This window comes from Chiloscyllium plagiosum, chromosome 12, assembly GCF_004010195.1.
Source record: "Chiloscyllium plagiosum isolate BGI_BamShark_2017 chromosome 12, ASM401019v2, whole genome shotgun sequence".
NCBI lineage: Eukaryota > Metazoa > Chordata > Chondrichthyes > Orectolobiformes > Hemiscylliidae > Chiloscyllium > Chiloscyllium plagiosum.
Window position 1 is genome coordinate 20,494,760 of NC_057721.1, and position 20,445 is coordinate 20,515,204.

Sequence of the window (20,445 nt, forward strand, 5' to 3'; positions counted from 1 at the left end):
AGAGGAGACCACTTGCATCTGATGTGGTCTTGCAGACATGCAAGTCCTGGGCCGCCTCCATCACCAAACTGTAACTACCCAACACCTGGAGGATGAACACCTCACCTTCTGCCTTGGCACCCTGCAACCACACGGGATTAGTATAGATTTCACCAGTTTCCCTTGTATCTCCGTTTATTCCTGTCCCAAGCTTCCAACTCACCATCGCCCTCTTGACCTGTCCATCGTCTTTCCCATTTATCTGCTTCACCCCCCCCTCCCCCTTTCCAACCTATCATTTTCTCCCCACTTTCACCTACCTATGGAATTCTCAGCTACTTTCCCCTAGCCCCACCACAATTTATCTGTCAGGCCCCCCAGCTCACAAGTCTCATTGCTGATAAAGAACTTATGCTTGAAGCATCGATTCTTCTGCTCCTCGGATGCTGCCTGACCTGCTGTGCTTTTCCAGCACCACACTCTCTACTCTGATCTCCAGCATCTGCATTCCTCACTTTCTCCTTCTGTGATGGTGGTCGGCACACACCACCTTCTGTAGTTTCTTATGATCCTGGGCAGAGCAGTTGCCATACCAGGCCATTATGCACCTGGATAGTTTGCTTTTTATAGTGCATCTGTAAAAGTTGAGGGTCCTTTATGGAAGTGTGGAATTTCCTAAGCTGCCTGAGGAAGAAGAAGGGTTGTGCTTCCTTAACCTTTGCATCTAAGGTGGAGATCCAGGATAGGTGGTTGTTATCATCACTCCTAGGAGCCTGACGCTGTCAACCCCCTCAACCTCTGTTCTATTAATGCGTTCTCCTCCTTTTCTTTCTGAAGTCAGTAATCAGCTTTTTGTTTGGCTGATATTGAGCAAGAGGTTGTTATCATTGCACCATGATACTAAGCCCACTATCTCCTTTATGTATTCTGACTCATTGTTTGATATCCATCCTACCATGGTGGTGTCATCAGCAAGCTTGGAGATGGCATTTGTTTGCAATTTGGCTATGTAGTCATGGGTGCACAACAAGTACAGTAGAGGGCATTACTTGAAGGCAGAGCTGTAGTCAGTAAGTATGAGTTTATGTATGTGACTTTGTCCAGATGTTCCAAGGATGAGGGCTAGGGAAATGGTGTCCCCTGTGGAGCTATTATATTGGTATGCAAATTGCAGGGTTTTGAGACCGGCTGGGAGGCTCCAGTTGATGTTGGCTGAAAAATGTGTTGCTGGAAAAGCGCAGCAGGTCAGGCAGCATCCAAGGAACAGGAGAATCGACGTTTTGGGCATAAGCTGAAGAAGGGCTTATGCCCGAAATGTCAATTCTCCTGCTCCTTGGATGCTGCCTGACCTGCTGTGCTTTTCCAGCAACACATTTTTCAGCTCTGATCTCCAGCATCTGCAATCCTCACTTTGTTCAAATTGATGTGGGCTATGACCAGCCTGTCAAAGCACTTCATGATTTGAGGTCAGAGCCAGTGGGTGGTTGTCATTAAGGCACGATACATGTGCTTTCTTTGGTGCTAGGATGATGGTCGTCTTGAAGCAGGTAGGAACTTCAGCTTGTAGGAGGGAGAGGTTGAAGATGTCAGTGAATACTCTGCCAGCTTGGCTGCACAGGATCCACATGACCAGCCAGGGCCTCCATCTGGGCTGGTCACCTTCCTTGATCTGACTCTCGGGGAAGACCGATCTGACATCTGGACCGATTAATGTAGGGGCAGGTGACACCGTGCCGTTGGCAATCTGCTCAAACTAAGCATAGAAAACATTGAGCTCATCAGGGAAGGATGTGTTTTTGTCTACTACCTTGCTCAGCTTCATTTTGTATCTCATTATGTTGTTTCCGCTTTATCACAGGTGGTAGGTGTCTGCATGGTTGGTTTGGACCTCTAACTTGGCCCAGTACTGTGTCTTGGCAACTCGGGCTTTGCAGAAGTCATAGCTGAATTTTCTGTATAAATTTGGGTTGTCCGACTTTAATACTGAACAGAAAAATCTAGTCTGGCAGGGAGGGCTGCTGTCAGGTCTGGGGGTTCTGGTCTTGTGGCAGGGGGATTGGATTGGGTGGGGTCTGGGAATGGAGCCTGACCTTCTCCAATTGATTGAGAGCAGGCCAGGACTGGTCGCTCAACCTTCGAGTTTAGATGTTTCAAGTGTGATTAGAGAGGGTTGTAAAAGGGTGGAGGATTTACATTACTGATTAAGGAGAAGGTCATATCTGTGACCAAGAGACAATTTGGCGGGCTCATCTAGTGAGGCAATATAGGTAGAACTTGGGTGCAGTTATACAATAAGCCTCTCAATAGCCACTGGGGATTTTGAGGAACACATATGTAAGCAGATCATGGAAAGATGTAAAAACAACAGGGTTGTGGTAGTGGGTGATGTTAACTTCCCCAATATTCACTAGGACTCCCTTTGTGGCAGGGGCTTGGATGAGGCAGAATTTGTTAGGTGCATCCAGGGCAGATTCTTGAAACAATATGTAGATAATCTAACTCAAGAATGGGCTATATTAAACTTTGTTCCTCCACTGAAACTTCAATCGCTTGGCCAGGCTCATTTTCTCATACAATGTGGAAACAGTAATCATAATTCCATAAGTTTTAAGGGAGTTCTGCAGCGCAGGAAGAGGCCATTCAGCTAAATATGTTTGTACCCAGTCTCTGAACAAGCATTGAGTACTATGCAACTCTCCTGCCTTTTCTCCATAACTAAGCATATGGTTGTTTGAAAAAGGAGCAGTCTAATTTCTTTTTAAATGCCTCGATGAACACTGCTTCTACCAAAATCCTAGACAGTGTATTCCAGACCTTAATCACATGCTGCGTGAGAGCTTTTTTCCTCAAATTGCTATTGTTTCTTTGACCGATTACTTTAAATCTGTGCTATCTTGTTCTTGATCTTTTTAGGCATTGGAATGGTTTTTCCTATATGCTCTAGACCCATCATAATTTTGAAATACTATTAGATCTCTTTTCAATCTTCTCCAAGGGAAACTGTTCTAAGTTTGGAATCTATCTCCATACTTTAACTTCCTTACCCCGAAACCATTTTTGTGAATCTTTTTTGCACTCTCTCCTGTCTTCACATCCTTCTTAAAATGTGCACTCGGAATACAGTATTCCAGCGGAGGCTGAAATAGTGTCTTATACAAGTTTTACAGCGTTTTTAAAACATTTTGTAGGATTTCCTTGATGTTACCCACCAATATTTTTTCTTTTTTTTGTAAATTTTATTTGTAATTTCACCCCTGCATTTTCTGTACTCTTTTTTTTACAATATTAAACTTTTCCATTCTGGTCATATAGTTTCTTTGCCTTGTCCTGTATGGGTGCTCCAGATTGCTCTTCTACTGCTGTCTGCTGCAGATTCAACAAGTAGCAAGCAATAACTCTGTGCATCTGTTTAAAAATCCCAGGATTATTTTTATGATTGGTGCAAACATGTATCTATAATGACTGCTTCAATTAAAAATGATCAAACATAAATGTGTTCACAATAACCAATTTGAAGTCCACTGAAAATTGGCAGAATTTGTGGTTATGTAAAATAAAATCAAAATGGTATATTCTTTTCATCTTTGCAGAATAAAGTGTAAGTTATCATATTCAAAGATTATTAAACAAATATACCACATTAAATCCAATTAAACTAAACTTTAAAATTGGCTTAGTTTATTGATAATGTGCTCTCAGTACTTTCATGAGCTGTTTATACCAGTACATTATTTTCTTGTGATCTTGAATTTTCAGACAAGTACAATGAGATGAAAATACCAGAAGGATTGTACCCTCCGTGAAGTTTGGAGGATTATTCTGAGCAAAGATTTGAACTTAAACCTTGGTTTAAGCAGGAGGTGTTTCAAATTATCTAAATATAAACTCAAATTACAGTACAAAGGGCAGTTTTCTACTTTATTGGCTCAATATGTATATACTACAGCTAGAGCAGTTGACTAGAAGCATGCCTGGTTCTGGAACCAGTGTAAAGCACTGCACCAACCCAAATGTTGGGGCACATGACCCTAGATGCATGCAGTGTGGTTGACTGTTTCTTAACATCTTTGACTTCTAGCTGAATTGGTTAAAGGGATAATTTTGGAGACCACCTTGGTGACAGTGACGATATTTTAATTACATGTACAGTAGTTATAGAACAGAACTAAAATCAATCAGGAATAAAAGTTCTCATTGGGGAAACGGACGTTTTATTAAGCTCAGATGTGGTTTATCAAAAACGATTTAATTATTCAATCCAATATCAGAGTATTGGGAATATTCACAGCACTTGTGTGGGTTAAGAGCAAAGGTGTTCCTGTAAAGAGAAAGACGAGGCTCTCAAATCTAGACCTTTTTTGATGACCCTCTACATTACTTTTCCTATTAAAGGTGATCGTTAAAACTTGCCTCTGACAAAACTTCTGGCAACCCGACCTATTATTTCCATATTTAATAATTTTATTATACTCTTATCCTGTGAAGATCTTTAGGACATCATATTATGTTCAAGATACTATATAAGTAAAATGCTATGTAGTTGTAATTTGCCGTTGATTCACCTTCAGTCCTTAAATTACAAAAGTAATACCAACAAGTGTAAGCACCAGCATAAAATTAACTAAGAGAGTAAAATAAATAATAACCAAAAAAAGGGGGAAAAATCCCAACTAACTACTAATCTATTCTATAAACTTCCAAAACGTAAAATAGGATCTCATACAATACTAGCAGTAAACAACAAAATAATTAAATAACTAGATACATGCTCAAAATAGATTTACATTAAGACATAATAAAACCCGTATTTATACAGGATTCCTCCTCTCGGGGGTCCCCGAACCAGACAGAACCACTATCACAGCCAGACAAAAAAGCCCTGGACAAATAGCCGAAATGCTGTAGTTCAAAAAGGGCTGCCATGTTTTATAAAATAATTCCTTTTTTTTTTTGGTGCACCATATTTGTGAAGAAGTCAAGTGGGATATATTCCATGACTATCCTTTGCCAGTTCAAAAGTCCTGGGGGGTCTTCAGCTACCTAATTCACTAAAATATTTTTCCTTGCACAAAGGAGAGAATGGCAAATAATTTCCTCCCGTACACATCCAGGGAGGGAAAATCTGAAGAGCCCAAAAGTAGGGACACCGGATCCGATCTAATCTCCGTACCCAAGATCTCTGTCAAGGCATTCGCTACTCTATCCCAATACCTGCACATCTTATGGTGTGTCCATAGACAATGCATCAGATCTTAAGGATCACTTAAGAAGAGGATGATATAATCCGAATAGAGATTGATTTTGTGCTTGCCCGATCTAGCCCTCGGAGCCATTATGTTAGGGTCAATTCATATAGCTTCTGCTAGCTTCAATCACTAGTGTGAATAATAATGGTGGAAGACAGCATATCTGACGACAGCCCCTGCCAACACTAAAGCTATCTGAACCTAAGCCATTGGTGATCACCGCTGCTTTGGGATCATTGTATAATACTGAAACCCATTTGGTAAATACCTCTCCGACACCGAACCTTTCCAGTGCATAAAAAAGATATGGCCATTCTACCCGATCAAATGCCTTCTCTGCATCTAAGGAGACAACTAAACCCGGTATTGTTCCCTGTTGACAGGCTTGTATCATATTTAAGACCCTTCTAATATTATTAGTTGACCTGCGACCCTTTATAAACTTCTTCTGGTCCTCTTTTATGAAGTGTGGTAAGACCTTCGCTAGTCTTAATGCTAACAATTTGGAAAGAATTTTGAAATCCACATTTAACAAGGATATGGGCCTATATGATGAGCAATCTTCTGTGTCCTTTCCCTTTTTAAGAATGAGAGAGATGTTTGCTTCTCTCAACGAAGGCGGGAAGCAGCCCTGACTGTGTGAGTAATTATACATATTTATGAGTGGCCCGGCCAGTTCCCCTATAAATTCTTTATAGAACTCAACCTGGAATCCATCTGGCCCAGGCGCTTTGCCACTCTGAAGCTGCCTAACCGCGTCCAGTACTTCCTCGGTTGTCAGGGGGCATTTAAGATCAACACCTGCTCCGAGGTTAAGCCTGGAAGGGCCAAATCTTTAAAGAAAGATTCCATCTTCCCAGTTCTATCCTCTCAGTCCTGCGATTTATACAGTTCACAATAGAACTTTCTAAAGGCTATATTGATCTTTTTACGATCACAAGTCAAGGTACCAGCACTTTCTGTAATGGACATAATGGCTTGAGGAGCCTTTTTCTTTCGAGCAAGGTATGCTAAATATCTGCTAGGCTTGTCGCCATATTCAAATAATCTCTGCTTTGCAAATAATATTACCCTCTTTGCTGCTTGTGTAAATGTAGTATTCAAGGCTGCCCTTAGGCCTGTGATCCTGTGTCGCTGTGTAATGGAAGGCCTGTCAACATACGCCGTCTCAGCTACCTTCAAGTGAGCCTCGAGCAGGTACTGTTGCTCTCCCTTTTGTCTTTTCCGGGCCGCAGAATATGAGATAATCAAGCCTCACGCATATACCTTAGTGGTATCCCACATCATCGACAGGTTACTGACCGTGCCTGAATTAATTTCCCAGAAGGTTTTGAATTCCTGCCGAAATAGACTTAATAAATTTGTTATCCTTCAATAAGAAGGAATCCATACGCCATTGTTGGGGTCCTATCCCATCATCTCTAGTCTTGACTTCCATATATGCTGCGGCATGATCAGAAATAGTTATATTACCTATTTTACAAGACAGTATCAAATTCAAAAGGGCCGAGGGGGCAAAAAACATATCAATTCTGGTATGGCACTTGTGTGGGCTAGAGTAGAAAATATAGTCTCTACCCTAGGGATGAAAGCACCTCTACACATCTACTAGCCCTAGCTCCTTATTCAGATCCGCCAGTTGTCTAGATCTCAGACATGTACCCGTAGATATCCTAGCCAGCTCTGGGTCCATAATACAGTTAAAGTCTCCTCCTATAATTATATGGTGGGCCCCAAAAGCCATCAACTTAGAGTACACTTCCATTACAAATTTAAAAGGGTGTGCCGAAGGGCAATAAAGATTCAAAATTCCATATTCCTCTCCATGTATTAGGGCTTTGGTCAATATATACCGCCCAGACTCATCTTTTATCTGGCTTAACATTTGGAAAGGAAGATTCTTCCGAATAAGAATGGCTACTCCCCTACTTTTTGAATGAAAAGAAAGCCTGATCAAATCCACCCTGTTGTAGCTTTAAGTGTTCTTTATCAAGTAGATGTGTCTCTTGTAAGAGAGCTACATCGACCGTTTCTTTTTTAAGACTTGATATCTTTTTCCTTTTGATTGGTGACTTGCTCCGCTTGACATTCCAGGTGCACCACCTAAACAAATGGCTAGCATGATCGTACAGGCAAGCCCGAGACACCCTAGGAAGAAGAACTCCACCCAAAAGACCTTGAATAAAGACCTTAGAAAATTCACAAATACAAAAATCTTTAAAACATTTAAGCCAACGCAATTTAAAAACTACTCCTAAATAAAGAAAACAACGCAAAACATATTTGAAAGGCGTCTTTGCCCCTTGCTCCCAAGGGGCATAACTACCTATCAATAACCCTACCATAACCTCTCCTAGCTAGGGCCCTGCCCTTGGCCCAGACATTATAAAATGCAGTGAACAAATTCAAGTGTTTTATAAAACCAGAGTTAAAAGTGAGTGACCCCCCCCCCCCCCCCACAAAAAAACACAAACACACACACACACACACATACATCTGGGTGCATATATAAATTACAAACCCAGCAAATATTAGGCAACTAAGTAAAATGAAGAAGAAAACTCCGCTGTAGAAAAAAAAGGCAAAACTGAACAATCCCCCTCCCCCACAAATCGAGCAAGCCGCACGAACTATTTAAAAAAAAGACCAAAGAAAGAGTAAGGAACAAGGCCCAGGGAAAGATGAGTGAAAAAGAGATTAAGAAGGAAAAAAGGGTAAACAAAGGGGGGACAAAATAGAATCGTTATCCATATGGTTCGAATCCCACAGTCTATTTAAGAAAGAATTCTTTTGCTTTCTCTGGTGATCCAAGTTATAAACGGATCCTCCATGCGTGACGCGCAGCACTGCTGGATAACGCATGTAGTATTGAATATTTAGGTCTCTCAGACGCTGCTTTGCCTCATCAAATGCCCTCCTCTTGTGGACCACGGCTGGAGAGAAGTCCTGAATTTACATTTATCCTGGAACCCTTGTGCATCATGGCCTGGGGATCCTTCCCCAAGATTCTGGAGGCTTCCAGGAGCATGTGTTTTTCTTTGTAACATTGGAGTCAGATTAGAACTGGGCAGGTGCACTGGTCCAATCCGGGGCTGCGTACAGCAACCTGGTGGGCCCACTTCACCCGCACACGGCTCAGCTCCGATTCCACCTTCAATAATTGTGGGAGCCATCACTGCAAGAACTTCATAAGCTGGCCTTCCTCTTCATGTTCGGGAAGGCCCAGCAATTGAATATTTTTCCGATGACCCTGATTATCGAGGTCTTGGATGCGCTCCTCCAGGGTCCGGATTCTTTGCTCGAGAGCTCGGACCTGACCCCTGGATGACTTGGCAGCAGTCTCCAAGGCCACGGCCCGTTGCTCCGCCCCTCCGACACGCTGCTCGAGATTTTCAATCAAGCATGACCGAGATCGACTCCCAGCTGGACCGGGCCTCCTTGATGAAAGTGTTGATCTTCTCCTGGAGCTTGGTGATCCTGGAGAGCAGGCTCGCCACCAAAGTTAAGTCCCCAGAAGTGACCGCGGACGTTTCTGCTGCTGGGGGAAGGGGTGAGAGAGGGGTCCCTGTCTGTTGCGAGCTGTGGGAGTTTTTGCCCTTAGTCATTTTAAAAAAAACTCGCCAAACTGTTCAAGTTTGATGTAAAATGACTGAGTACGCTGGGCAAAAGCTATTCTAAATGATTTAAAGGGTGAGGTGAAGGTGGGTGCCCCACTTTGCCCGAGTCTTAGGCAGAGCACAACAGACTCAGACTTACTGGGTCGCTGCCATCTTGAATTTCAGTCCTCCAACTTTTAAAACACTGTTATATCATCATTTAGGATGGAAGGGATAAATAATGATTAAAGACCAGTCATCCTAATCTGGAAGTGAAAATTATTGGAAAAACGTTATTAATTGTCATTTATAAAATGCACTAATTAACCCAAAAATAGTCAGTATGGATTTATTGCAGGAAGATTTGTATATGGTTAACTTTATTGTTTTTTTTAGAAGAAAGCAAAGGGAGTTGATGAGGGTAGTGCATTTGATATAGCCTGTGAATTTTAGCAAAGCTACACAATTGGAAAACATAGCATTGGTTTTCAATGTATGTTGGTAATCCCCAGATTTACCTTGTCACCACTCCCCTCAACTGTTGTTGTCTGACATCTAAACAGAAGGAACAAATATATTCATCACTTCTATATTGGGAGTGAACCATTGTTCTGCTAGAAACTCTGTGCTCTAGTTGCTGAGTTGATTCTGCCTAGCAACCATCCCCCAAAGTTGGCTTCTGAATACTACCAGCATATCACCAAGACATCCTGTTTGTTTTTCTAAAGAACATTAGTGAACTAGTCATATTTTGTGACGGTTTTCTAGTTTCATCATTATTAGTGATGCTGGTGATTTTTTTTTTCCCCAAACTTAAGTTCACATGCCAGTTGGAATTTGAGCTCATGACCTGAATTATTAATCTGGAGCTTTGGAGTAGGGTGAGGTATCATAACCTATGCTGTCACTTGCACTAAATTTAACTTGTATAGACATGTCATTGCATGGATAAATGGAGAATTTGAGGAGGTCAAGAAAGATCAAAAACAATTTACGGTTGGTTAGAAGAGATTTGATCACACTATTTTGAACCATGGTTCAACTGGCATGTGAACTTAAGTTTGGGGGGGAAAAGAAATCACCAGCATCACTAATGATGATGAAACTCGAAAACCGTCACAAAATATGACGAGTTCACTAATGGTTCAAAATAATGTGGGATTCTCGAATATTTTCTGATCTGTTTGGAGACTGGTTACGTACAAGTTACGAGTAAGCCTTTGTTAAATGACCCTTCCATTTTATAAGATCATGATTGAACTGAATGAAACTTCAAAACCATGGACCACTCAGACCACTTAGATGCAGGGTTGGTTCTGAGGTTTTACTGGAGGAGGGTGAGGAAATTTACCAATGACTTGTGCCTGCATTTTGAAATTCATACATCATTACTGCCAGATACCTCTGAATTCCCAAGCTCTGCAATGTATCAACATTGTTATTTTTTAAAAAAAATCTCCCAGACAAAATGAACAATTTCATTTTTTCACACACTGCCATTCTGCTGTATCCCCAAGGATTCTGTTTGAGAACCCCTGCAAATGATGAAATTCACCAGTGTGGAGCTCCTTTAAAAATACAGGTGAAAAATAGGTTTAAAATTGCAGGTATGAGTTTGTCCACACATGTTGAATTTTGTTGCTACCTTTTGGTGTGGATTAGTGAATTTGCAAGTTCTGTCATGGATGCAGAGCATTTCCTGTATTATACTCCATTTGTCAGATCTTTGCTGAAGATGTGTTGCTGGAAAAACGCAGCAGGTCAGGCAGCATCCAAGGAACAGGAGAATCAATGTTTCAGGAATGGCTTATGCACCTGCCTACGGAACCGACCTCCAGCATCTGCAGCCCTCACTTTCTCCTTGTCAGATCTTTGCCCACTCGCTTAACCCATTTTATAACCCATTGCACCCCCTATATGTCCTCTTCACATCTTACTGGTTAATAGCCACTTTTTATTGCAATTTGTTATTTTGTGTATATTGTTTTTAACAATGGTTCTCTTCCTTTGAGAACATGTTAACTATACTCGTCATGGTAATGAATATAAATGCAGTGTGCAAGCACCCTCATCACTGACATAATTGAATATGTCTGAATTTTGTTTTTGACTTTCTGAACTACACAGCCTCCTTGGCCATAATGATTGGTTTTAATGGATCATGTTAAAAAGTAGAAGAGACATTGCAGATAATTAGATTTATAACACTGGTGTATTAGAATATATTGCTGCAGCAACAATTTAAAAAAAAAAAAATGTTGTTGTGGTATGCAAATGCACATTAGAAGCTCTGCGATTTAGTTGAGTTGATGTATAAACCTTATAATTTGTTGGGCTTAATTATTATTATAAGTAAACTTATGAAATTAAGATCAATAAAGCAATAAATGAATTTACTGCATTGGAATTATTGAGTCAATATGTGTAGTGGATAAAGCAGGAATCTCTTGTTGTTAGGCAGTGTAGAAAAATAATATTTTTCAGCCTCTAACGTTGCTGCTTAATAAAAGGCAAGGGCAGGGCAAGTTCAACAAGCGTTAACTGATTTAATCAGCTATGCCTTCCTTCCATAAATTAAAACTCTGCTCTGCTCCACAAGTACGAATTTGCTTTTTCAACGTTTTAGCAGAAGTTTTATAATGCAATAAATGATTCAGAGTACTGAATACAATAAAACCTCAAGCAGAGAATAGACTTAACAAGCACACATTTCATTGTTCCTTAATTAAATCGCACTTGTTTAGATTAGATTAGATTCCCTACAGTGTGGAAACAGGCCCTTCGGCCCAACCAGTCCACACCAATCCTCTGGAGAGTAAACCACCCAGTCCCATTTCCCTCTGACTAATGCACCTAAAACTGGGCAATTTAGCATGGCCAGTTCACCTGACCTGCACATCTTTGGACTGTGGGAGGAAACCAAAGCGCCCGGAGGAAACCCACGCAGACACTGAGAGAAAGTCTGTCCGAGGCTGGAATTGAACCTGGGACTCCGGGTCTGTGAGGCAGCAGTGCTAACTACTGAGCCACCGTGCCGCCCATTCTTTATAGCATTTATTTCCTTCCAACTGCCAGGAGAAAAAATTGCAATTAACGCATAATTATAAAACCACTTTTTGACACTGTCATTGTTTGTTGACAATACCAATATTTAATTTGTAGCTTATTAAAGTTTTTTCTAAACTAACATCAGAATGAATTTATTTGTTCAAACTTCTCTAATCCTTTATTGGGAAGTTTGCTATGGATTTCATTTAGGTACCCATTTTGGTAATTTTCATGGAGAATCGATCTTTCTCATATTCAGTAAATAGCTTCAGTATGTTGAGAGATTAGAATTGTATGGTGGGAAGATCTTGCTTGGAAAGTTTAGATTTTTGTTAACAAATTTCAAATCCAGCCAGAACAATGGCTGAGGTATATGTTAAAACACTTTGGAAGGTCTTCCATGAAATAAATTTTGATACATCCATTTCAGCCTCAGTGAGAATAAACCATTATTGAAAATTGTCCATTTTTTAACACAAATTTGTAGCATTTGAGCAATTTTACTCAGGCTAGTTTCAGAAATAGAAAAAGGATTTCACCGGTGAAGTGAATGACACTGCCTTCTGAGGCTGAGCAACAATGTTGGGATGACTGGAGGGAGTGCAACCTGTCGTTTAGTTGTGCCTTGTCTGATGTCGAAATACTTGAAAATTCCTTCACACTAAACAGCATCATAACAAAAGTTGAGCAAAGAAAATGAGCATTTGAGTTTATCACTAAAACATTTTACAACTTATCTACTTTGATCTTATTTAAATGTTTGTATAAGTTTAAAGCTGCAAAATCACAGTTTTAAAACTCGTCCAGTTTTTAATTAATTTGTTTCTAGCTTCTAGATTTGTTTCTCCTTTCTAATACATTTGTATAGGAGCAAAGAAAGATGTGTATGTTGTAGATATAGTGAATACAGAATAAAAGGAAAGACTGCTTTGTGACTTATCTAATTGGTGTGACTTGAGTCAGCCAAATTAAAAAACTGTTATTTTAATATTAATTCCTAATGTTGAGCTGGTGCTTGAATGTGCTATGAAGTAATGTTTTAAGCTGTAATTTGTGCCTGTAGTTGTTCTAGGTACTGAGTCCCTGAGACAGGGCAGCACTGGTAGAAAGCAGTGATTGATAACTTAGGCTTCCTAATACGGTGAGAAAGTGAAAATTGAAAAGCAAAGAACAGATGTTCAGATGGATACATTTAAGTGTTTTGTGCATGGACGCGATTTCTTTTAGCTAAGTAAATGCAACATCAAATACTTAGATGTAAAACTCTATAATTTTACATTTGGCTGTGAAACAGGAATATTTTGAGGTTGGAAAATGTACTCCTGCATTAATGAAAGATTCTTTTGAGGTTCCAGTCAGTCATATTCTATTTAAGAATAGATTTTATTAATCAGCATGTGTCAGTGATTCATATTGTCCTGTGTAAACTTCCCAATGACACTTTTGTTCCTCTTTTTTTATTACTTTCCTTCCTGTGTTTGAAAGTGTTGCTGGGCATGAAGAGTGGAGGACTGTATTTATTGCCATTGCTATTGCCCTTCAAGAGCCACCTTCATGAACTGCTGTAATCCGTGTTATATAGGTCACACACAGTGCTAATTGCAAGGAAGATTTAGGATTTTTACCAAGTGATACCAAAGTTCAGGGTCGGGATGGTCTGTGATTTGGAGGTGCTGATGTTCCCTTGCATCTGCTGTAGTTGGCCTTATACATGGTATAGGTGGCCAGTATGGAAAGTATTGTCAAAGAACCCTGCAGAGTTGCTGCTGTGCACATTTCAGTCTGTGTTGGAGGAGGCAGTGAATATTAAAGTTGGTTCATGTGATGCGAATAAACTTGCTTGAATTTTGTAGGAGCATTATTTATTCAAGCAATTGGAGAGTACTCATTGTGCTTTAGTATCTGAGGAGTTGTAAATGAGGTAGAATAATTTGCAATCATTATTGAATATCTCCATTTCTGACCTTCATTTTGGATAGAAGGTCATGAATGAAGTGGGTCAAGAAGGTTGAGTCTAGGAAAGTAACAGTATTCCTACCTCTGAAAAAGAACCCCAAGTTCCAATCTCATTTGCTTCAGAGGTAAGCAATAACATTTCTGAACAAGTTGATTAGAAAATATCTTCCTGGGGAAGTACTTCAGTGATGGTTTAGACTGAGATGACTGATTTCCAACAAGCACAATCAGCTTCCTTTGCTATGGTGCCAACAGTGGAAAGACTTCCTTCCCCCACTGCCCTCCCCTATTCTCATTGACTCTTGTTAATGGTGCTAGGGCTCCTCGTGGGCACATTCAGTTAAATGTTGTCTTGATGACAAGGATGGTCACACTCATTCCACCTTTTGTTCAACTTTTTTGTCCAGATTTGGACCAAGATTGTGTTGGGTGTGGGAGCCATGTGGTCCTGGCAGAACAAAACTAAAGTAGAATGTAAGTTATTGCTGAGGAGGTGCCCCCTTGATAGCAGTGTGGCCTTCCGATTAATTTGCTGATGATCAAGAGCAAACTGCTAGAGCATGGTTGCATTTGTCCTGCTGCTTGATGTTGAAAATGATTATGCTACTGCTGGTGGTTCATAACTCCTCATGGGTCCCCACTTCTTGTGAGCTATTAAGACTCTAAAGTTAAATTGCTTTATTTGGGTACGCAAATATTAATAGAAACATTTAGAAGTATTCAATTTTAAAGAAAAATGTGTATACACAAGACTAAGATGTAGGAGCAGAATTACGCTATTTGGGTAATCGAATCTTGCTCTGCTATTCAATCAAGGCTGATCTGTTTCTCAATGCCATTCTCCTTTTAACCCTTGAACCTTTTACCAATCAAGAACCTGACTATCTCTGTCTTAAGTATACTCTGACTTGGCCCCCTCAGCCTTCTGTTGTCCCTTCATTCTCAGGTTGTGCACTCAGGTCCTAGTCTCTCCTGCTGGTGTAAGCATCTTCTCCGCATTCACTATATCCAGGCCTGTCATTGTTCTGTAAGTTTCTATTAGAACCCCATTATCCTTCTAAATGCCCATCGAGTATACACCCGGTGTATTCAACTACTCATATGTCAAGCCCTTCATCCTCCGAATCATTCCTGTAAACCTCCTCTGGGCCAGCACATCCATCCATAGATACAGTGCTCATATCTGCTCACAATATTCCAAATACAGTTTTATGCTTTATGCGCCCTCAACACTACATTTCTGGTCTCCTATTCTGCCCCCCCCCCCCTTGAAATGAATGCTAGCATTGCATTTACCTTCCGAACTGTCACCTGAACCTATGTGTTAACTTTAATAGAATCATGAACTGCTATTCCTAAGTCCCTTTGTGCTTTGGATTTCCGAAGTCTTTTGCCATTTAGAAAATAATCGACAGCTGTGTTCTTCCTACCAAGGTATGTAACCTCACATTTTTCCACATGGTATTCCATATTCCACTTCTATGCCCACTCTCCTAGCCCTTTTGCAGCCTACCTGCTTCCTCAACACGACCTGTCCCTTTACCTAACTTTATATCATTAGCAACAGTGCTCCTGGTTCCATTGTTTTGATCGTTAATGTATCACAAGAATAGTTTTAGGCTCAACACTGACCCCTGCAGAACCCCAGTATTCACTGGCTGCCATTCTCAAAAAGACCCCTTTATCCCTATGCTCTGCCTTCTGCCAGTCAGCTAATCCTGTATTCATGCCCGTACCTTACCCCTAACACCATGGACTCTTATCTTATTTAGCAGCCTCCAATGTGGTACCTTGTCAAAGACTTTCTGGAAATAAGAAAATATCTTCTTTGTCTAAAGTGCTCATTACTTTCTCAAAGAATTCTGACAGGTTTGTCAGGCATGACCTCTTCCTCACAAAACCTAGCTGACTCACCCCTATTTTATCATGCACTTGCAAGTACTCTGCAATCTCATCCTTAATAACGAACTCTCAAATCTTTCAAACGACCAAGATCAGGCTAAGCGGCCTGTAGTTTCCTGTCTTCTCCCTCCCTCCTTTCTTAAACAGGCATATTATGTTAGCCATTTCCAGTTCTCTGGGACTTCCCTGACTCCAGTGATTCCTGAAAGAGGCACCACCAGATTCCTCCACAATCTTCTCAGCTGTGTCCTTCAAAGCTCTGGGGTGTAGTCATTCTGGAGCGGGTGATTTATCCACCTTCAGACCATTCAGCTTTCCCAGCACCTTCTCCTTCATGGCCACTACTCTCCTCTCTGCCCCTATTCCTTTGAAGTTCTCGTATGCTGCAGATGTCTTCCACTGTGAAAACTGATGCAAAGTGCCTATTCAGTTCCTCTGCCATTTCTTTGACCCCCACTACTACTGCAGTCTCATTTTTCACTCTTACCTCACTGTCCACTCTTGCCCCTCTCTCACCTTTTTTTGTTTCGAAATAAAAACTGTTGCAATCTTCTTTGTCATGACTAGCTACCTTACCATTATGTTTCATCCTCTTCCCCCTTATTGCTTTTTTTGGTATCCACTGCTGGTTTTCAAAGGCTTCCCAATCCTCTGATTTCCCCCACTATTCTTCACCACATTGTATGCTTTTTCTCTTCTGCTTTTATGCCATCTGACTTCCCTTGTCAGCCATGGTTGCCTTGTCCTCCCTTAGTATGTTTCTTCTTCCTTGGGATGAATTTCAGCAGTGCCTCCTTGATTAGCCAAGGAAATCCTGCCATTGCATGGTGTTCCCTGCTACAAGCTGTCCTTCTTATCAGCGCTGACCAGTTCCTCCCTCATGTCTTGTTGCTACCTTTTACTCTACTGTAATCCTGTTACATTATTACTGTTTCATGTAGCTTTTTGCATGACCACTACATGTCTCCAAATGTTTAAGTCACAGAGATGTTCAGCATGGAAACAGACCCTTTGGTCCAACCTGTCCATGCCGACCAGATATCCCAACCCAACCTGGCCCAATATCCCTCTAAATCCTTTCTATTCATATACCCATCCAACTGCCTTTTTAAATGTTGCAATTGTACCAGCCTCCACCACTTCCTCTGGCAGCTCATTCCATACACGTACCACCCTCTGCATGAAAATGTTGCCCTTAGGTCTTTTTTATATCTTTCCCCTCTCACCCTAAACCCACTCCCTCTAGTTCTGGACTCCCCCACGCCAGGGAAAAGACTTTGTCTATTTATCCTATCCTTGCCCCTCGTGATTTTGTAAACCTCTATAAGGAACCCCCTCCTCCTCTGACGCTTCAGGGAAAACAGCCCCAGCCTGTTCAGTCTCTCCGAATTGCTCAAATCCTCCAAACCTGGCAACAGCCTTGTAATCTTTTCTGAACCCTTTCAAGTTTCACAACATCTTTCCAATAGACCTAAGGGGTACTTTTGAAGTGTAGTCATTGGTTGGGCTTTTCCTACATTCCAATTTAGGTACAAATATTTATAACAAGCAGCAATATGATAATGATCATATAAACTATTTTTGTTCTGTTGTTCGTTGGATATATTTTGGCAGGATACTGAGGATGTTTCCCAGGCTCATCTTTGAAATAGTGCCATGGTATCTTTGACATTCACCTTGACAGTGTCTAGGAGACTTTGGTTTAACTCCTCAGCTGAAAGTTGTCACCTTTGACAGTCCAGTACTACCTCAATGCTAAACTGAAATGACACTTAATTGACTGAGTTTTGATCCTTCTGCTCAAGTGCTTCTTGTCATGGAGCGGGACTGGAATTTTACCCTTCCGATCTGGGTGATTGTGCTACCAACCAAGGCAGCTAATCAATTTCACCCATTTAAAAACTGTTTGGGAACAGATAATGGATTGACATTGATTTTAAAATAACATTTTATTTTTCATTTGTATTAATCAAACTGTATCTAGCATCCAGTCTTAAATATGGCAAGGATTTCTCGAAAGTAAAATTTTATTTTTTGCCAAAAACGTTAGAGTGGATGCAGTTTTTTGGGCCTATTTTATGTTCTATTTGTTGCTTGTGCTCAGTACAAACTCCTCAGTATATATTGATAGACTTGAATAAGTTAATGGTTTTTGCAAGAGTTCAGTTGTTGGCTACTGTGTTTGAAATGACTAATAATTTACTTTGTTCTGTGATTTTGCAAAATGCATGTTGTAGTAATTGGTTACCAAGTTGGTTTTACAATTTTTAACACAAGTGTACATGATCTTGTGAATCATATTAATGCAAGATGAATAGCAAACTTGTCCTAAGTGCTTGTAGCTTAGTCAAGGCTAGAAATATAGCCAGGGACATTAAAACTGTTAAGAAAACTTGTGATTTAGCTTTGTATTATTGGCCTTAACAACTAGAAATAATACCCAGTTCCTATCTTTTGAAAGCTGTACAGCAGGCGGTTATCAAATTTAAAGTTGGAGATATTTGAATTCTTTCTTGATTGAGTGAGTAAATCTAATCACATGAATTCTACAATTTAAATTTTTCTCAAATAACCCATCACATGATTGATTTGTATTTATTTTACCAGGTATGAGACAGAATGTCGGTAAACGAAAAGAGCGACACTTTGGTTTATTCCTACGAGTCTTCTGTACACAGTACCAGTGTTCTCCTGAGTCTCAATGATCAAAGGAAACAAGATCTCTTTTGTGATGTGACTGTGGTTGTAGAAAACAAGACCTTTCGTGCCCATCGTTCAGTGCTTGCAGCCTGCAGTGATTATTTTCTGTCAACAGTGGCATGGAAAAAAGATCTTAACATGCTTGTCACACTTCCTGAAGAGGTAATGTGAAGAGTGAATGGAATTAATTTGTAGTTCTGATAATTTTATTAGATGGTTCACTGTATGTACTTTTTATATGTAACTTTTGGCACTAGCTTAATCTGTTGGTCATCTTGGGTTTTACATTTAGTACTGAGTATTCTGTGGACTAGGAAGAATGGAGACCAGAATCACTGGAGTTATGCCACTTTTTCACATTATCCTAGAATTCCTGGGTGTATTCTGTTGAGGCACACTGTAACCTACATTTATGCAACTGCAGTGGAGGCAATATCATGCTAATAAATTGGAAAGTTATATTCCTGATCTTTTGCCTTTTTCTGGCATGTTGTTTCTGGTTGCTCAAGCAAAGGAGTGCCCTGACAAAAAGGTAATAAATATGGTCCTAAAATGGATGGAGGGCGTGCTACTATTTTATTATACGCATCTGTCCTCCATTGGTTCTCCCAAGTGTCCAATTTCCATTAGCAGCAAAAATAAAGTTCTGATTTCAGAGACCTGCAACTCCTCTTCTTTTCCAACTTATTCCACTTATGCTGCCAGTTTTGGACTTGCATTGGTGTAACATGTAACTATCAAAATGCTTCTGGTACTCCCTGGGCATGCTGTTGCTGTTTCCTTCCTGCATAGAAAGGGATCTGTAAAATCAGTGCTATGGAGACCAAAAGTGAATGATTCTGAAATAATTGAAAAGTCTTGTGTCTGTTTTATGGAGAATTAAATACTTTGCACATTTAAATTCACTTCTGTCAGTCATAGGTTTTAATAGCACAAATGGTTTCAGAAATATAGAAACTAAAAAGGAGCTGTGAACCGTTTCATTCTAGCAGCAGGATAGTTTTCAGCTTATAGTGTCTCCAGTTTGTGATAATTTACAGATGTTTCTTGGCTGTCAGAGCTGAAAGGTAATCCAGGTCCTCAGAATTGAAAGGAGGTTCAGGCCATCCAAACTTGAAAGGAGCCATAACACTCTTTCTGCAGTTCAAGGAGGAAAACTTGAACGAAGTAGTTCATAAGGAATTAGAGTTAAACTAGGAGTGCTATTTCTCTGGGATTGAGTATCTGAAATGTGTTGTGGCCTTCATTATTTTTATTTTTTTTCTCATTTTGATTGGAAATGTCAGCTGTGAATTGAAGCTGGTCTTTGGACTGTGAGCGGCAGCTTTTTTTTTTAATAAAAAGGATGGAACAAACCAACTGGTATGTTTATTTGCAGGATGATTATTGTTTTGAGAACACTCTCTACATGTTTCAGCTCTAGAGGTGCATTATACAGTGTTCACAGGCTGAGAAATGTTTGGATATTAAAAAGGTCCATCACAGAGTTCATACAAACCAGTCCAAAAAAGAGAATGCTGGGGGGAAAAAAGAAAAACCAAAGTTTGAACTTGGTTTGGACTAGGGTTTTTAGACTGTGGCTATGAAAGCTATGAGAAGGAGTTTGTATCCAGTTATCTTTCCATTGTCTTACTGAAAGTTTGGAGAATACAGTCCCAGTTATAAGAAATAAGTGAATATTTCTGAGTCTACTGAAAGCTACTTGCATTGAACAGTGTCTTCTGAAATAAATCAAAATATCCCATGTGTCTGTGATACTAAAGAGATTGAATAGACTGGGACAAAAATAATTGGAATTTGTGAAGAATGGGGAGGTGCATATGAAGGGAATAGATATGATCGAAGAAGCGAGATTGTTTGTTTCCACTGGCAGGTGAAACTAGAACAAGGGGGCATAGCCTCTAAACAAGGGGGACCAGATTTTAGGACTGAGTCGAGGAGGAACAACTTCAAAAGGCTTGTGAATCTGTGCAATTCCCTGCCCAGTGGGGGAAAAAAAACAGTCATGATCATCTTGA

General features: G+C 40.3%; 1 protein-coding gene across 1 annotated transcript in view; it reads left to right on the forward strand.

Annotated features, from left to right (window-relative positions):
- The window catches only part of LOC122555052 (transcription regulator protein BACH1-like), a 78,978-nt gene that overhangs the window by 25,489 nt on the left and 33,044 nt on the right, over nt 1–20,445 (forward strand). The window contains exon 2 of the mRNA XM_043700694.1: nt 18,335–18,589. Within this exon, the coding sequence (XP_043556629.1) occupies nt 18,347–18,589 (243 nt within the window). The 5' untranslated portion in view covers nt 18,335–18,346. The remainder of the gene's footprint in view (nt 1–18,334; nt 18,590–20,445) is intronic.